The sequence below is a fragment of the Limulus polyphemus genome, unplaced genomic scaffold, assembly GCF_000517525.1.
Source record: "Limulus polyphemus unplaced genomic scaffold, Limulus_polyphemus-2.1.2 Scaffold5964, whole genome shotgun sequence".
Classification (NCBI taxonomy): domain Eukaryota; kingdom Metazoa; phylum Arthropoda; class Merostomata; order Xiphosura; family Limulidae; genus Limulus; species Limulus polyphemus.
Window position 1 is genome coordinate 42,866 of NW_013671574.1, and position 3,342 is coordinate 46,207.

The window sequence follows — 3,342 nt, forward strand, 5'->3', positions numbered from 1 at the left end:
TCTTGTCCTCGTTTCAACAATAGATCAGCTACATATCTAACCTGTCTTGTCCTCGTTTCAACAATAGATCAGCTACATATCTAACCTGTCTTGTCCTCTACACTTTTCTGAAACTTCTCTTTCTCTTATTTCTTTCTCAAGTTCTGCTTTTCTTTGTTTGTCTCGTTCAAGCTTCCGCTCTGCTTCTGCTTTCAATCCTCCCCAAGGAGCAGGGTTAGGCATACTGCCAGAACCTAGTGGAACGGGTATTGAATGAGGGTTTCTATGGATGTGGGTCCAAGGATCTTGGGATGGTAAGCTTAAATTAGAGAGTCCTGAGGGGTCACGACTGTTAAAAACACTAGCACTCCCTAGACCTAGAAGAGAAAAAACAAGCCACATATGTGACACTTTCCTGTTTCCAATCATGTAGCAACATCTGTAAACATTTTAAATCCTTTTTGAGGACAACATGATGTTTAATAATAGTTCAACATGAAATAAGAATAAACGTCATTTATCATAATAAAAAGCAAAATCTTACAAAAACATACCCAAAGATGAGAGTCTTCCAAAGCTGTTGCTGGGTCCTCCAAAACTTGGATAAGGGGGTCGAGCAAAAGGTGGTAAACCTGGAATATACAAATTAATTCTACCATAAACTTCAGTCAAGTCATGCTAAACGTTATTTTCTCTTTGTATCACAGAGGAAATGTATAATCTGTACTACGTAAAATTACACTCACCCAGGTGGGCTGCAGATGAGTTAAGGAAAGAGTTCGGGTGTGAAGAACCTTCAAACGGAGGTCTGCCGTGTGGAGGACCTAGTAGAAAACAAATGTAAAAATACATGAAGGAATAAGTGATCCATCATTACAAGTGTAAAAATACCGGTATTGTAACAAGAAAGAATAAATGATCCATCATTACAAGTGTAAAAATACTGGTATTGTAACATGATAGAATAAGTGATCCATCATTACAAGTGTAAAAATACTGCTATTGTAACATGAAGGAATAAATGATCTATCATTACAAGTGTAAAAATACTGCTATTGTAACATGAAGGAATAAGTGATCCATCATTACAAGTGTAAAAATACTGGTATTGTAACATGAAGGAATAAGTGATCCATCATTACAAGTGTAAAAATACTGGTATTGTAACATGAAGGAATAAATGATCCATCATTTTATAAAACAAACTTTAAACCGTGAAGAATGTGTATCAGTTCTAGAAACTTGATAAATACATTCTGATCTGCTTATACTAAAATGATGTACAGGTTCTTTTAAATACATTTTGGACGACTAGTTGTTTACCAATGACGGATTTAACCTCCTCCATTTATTTATATACCTGCTGTGTTGAGTAGAAGTGACATGTGAAAATCTCGTGGTCGTTGTAACAAATCACCAGGAGGCGCTGATGGTGTAGTACTGGCCTTGTGCACTTCGGACTGCTGTTTCTGTTGATGATGATAAATTTCCCAAGCTATTCGAACGTGCATTGCACACCACCGCCCGGACTTCTACGGAGAAATACAAACGTACCTTAAACTCGAGATCAATCCACCATTCAAATATTGTTTAGAATAATAAAACTCGGTCTATGATTATATCCTCACATCAAAGTAAGACAGAATGTGTCCTATTGAGAATCATTTTATTTAAACTATTTCAACTGGAGGTAAGATAGTAAATTTAAAGAAAACATTACAACTACCAAGCAGGTACTCCTACACTAAAACTTGACATCACTGCCCAGTCATCACCTGTATGCACTTGATGATGGTCAGAACTGAAAAGGATCTCCAGAAATAATTATACGTGTCTAACTTTGTATATTAGAAAATGCACTATTTCTTATGTTAAAAGGACAGGAAATCTGATCAGTATGATAACCTACCATGTTCTTGGTCTTAACAAGAGGGTTCATCTGTAAATTTAAAAACAGTATTCAATATTTCGATCTTTGTTACACCGAATAACACTAACAAAAAGTTAGCAGTGCCTATATATATATATATGTGTGCATCTTAATTAATAAACAACATTTGGAGTGTTCTACCCCTTAACACACAATATAGTTTAAGTATATCTCCAATATAACTTCCATCATTTAAGTATGTTTTACTTCTAATATTGTAAACAACAAATAAATCTACAATGTGGTACATTACAGGGAATGTTATTCCTCTATCAATTACCAGATTCTTAGGACTATTAAACAATCCTGCGATATTTAGAGGTTGAAAAAATCATATTAAGATTCAGTGGTTTTAAGTAATAACATAAACTGACTGGAATCAAATTAAAAAATATTTATTACACGACTCATTTCCAAGGGTTATACCGTGTGAGAAGCGTGATGTATTGTTTCTTGTTGTATAATAAAACTGGACTTGAGAAATAATGTGTGTAAACGTTGGAGATGCTGTGCTTCTCACACAATATATCCTTGGAAATGACGTACGTCAAAACTATTTGGGTAATTAACGGTTTACTTTGTAAAATGATTTTAGTAACTTTGCACTTTTAAAAAAAAAGCTGTTGTTAATAATATCAATGTGTTATCATTTAAAACAAAATACCCTACATCTTTTGACGTACACTGTACATATACATATAAATAAATTCTGTCAGAGTGAACTGAGAAACAGTCAGAACCTGATTAAAGCCCGAGGCTATGCTGGACTGGCTATATTTTAATCAACAAACTGGAAATGTTAATTGCTTTACCAGGTGAAAATCTTTAAATATATATACATCACCAAATAAGTTGATGTTATTACAACTAAAGACAGTAGAATTGTGACTTACTTTAGGCTGAAAGCTAGCCAAATGTCTAGGAGGAACAAAAGGTGTAGTATCACCACTAAGAATAGGAGACACACCGCTGTACGCAGGTAGCCCCAGCTATAAAAAAAACAACATACTTTAAAGCATTGTATTACTACATACATTATTTTATAGAAAAAATACAAATTAAAAAGTAGTTAAGGTTTTTTAGTCATTATTTAGTTTTCAACTTCACACTGTCTGAGGTTATAAGTCTGTAACCAGGGGAGGGGGGGAAGAGTTCTTTTTGGTTCAAAGTGGATCTTGTTTCACTGTAACTTTAGTGACCAGGGACAAAAAAGAAAAATTCTGAAATATATAATGATTTCTTTATTATCACTGTATATAAACATGTCTCATACATTTCCTGATTCCTTTATTATCGTTGTATATAAACATTTCTAGTACATTTCCTGATTCCTTTATTATCACTGTATATAAACATTTCTAGTACATTTCCTGATTCCTTTATTATCACTGTATGTAAACATTCCTAGTACATTTCCTTGATTCCTTTATTAT

At 33.7% G+C, this 3,342-nt stretch overlaps 1 protein-coding gene across 1 annotated transcript in view; it reads right to left on the bottom strand.

The window, feature by feature from the left end:
• The window catches only part of LOC106473200, a gene marked incomplete at its 5' end in the record, with an annotated part of 19,343 nt that overhangs the window by 5,895 nt on the left and 10,106 nt on the right, over nucleotides 1–3,342 (bottom strand). Inside the window, 6 exons of the mRNA XM_013933882.2 lie at nucleotides 86–356; nucleotides 534–611; nucleotides 726–803; nucleotides 1,340–1,511; nucleotides 1,889–1,918; nucleotides 2,803–2,898. Coding sequence (XP_013789336.2) covers nucleotides 86–356; nucleotides 534–611; nucleotides 726–803; nucleotides 1,340–1,511; nucleotides 1,889–1,918; nucleotides 2,803–2,898 — 725 coding nt within the window. The remainder of the gene's footprint in view (nucleotides 1–85; nucleotides 357–533; nucleotides 612–725; nucleotides 804–1,339; nucleotides 1,512–1,888; nucleotides 1,919–2,802; nucleotides 2,899–3,342) is intronic.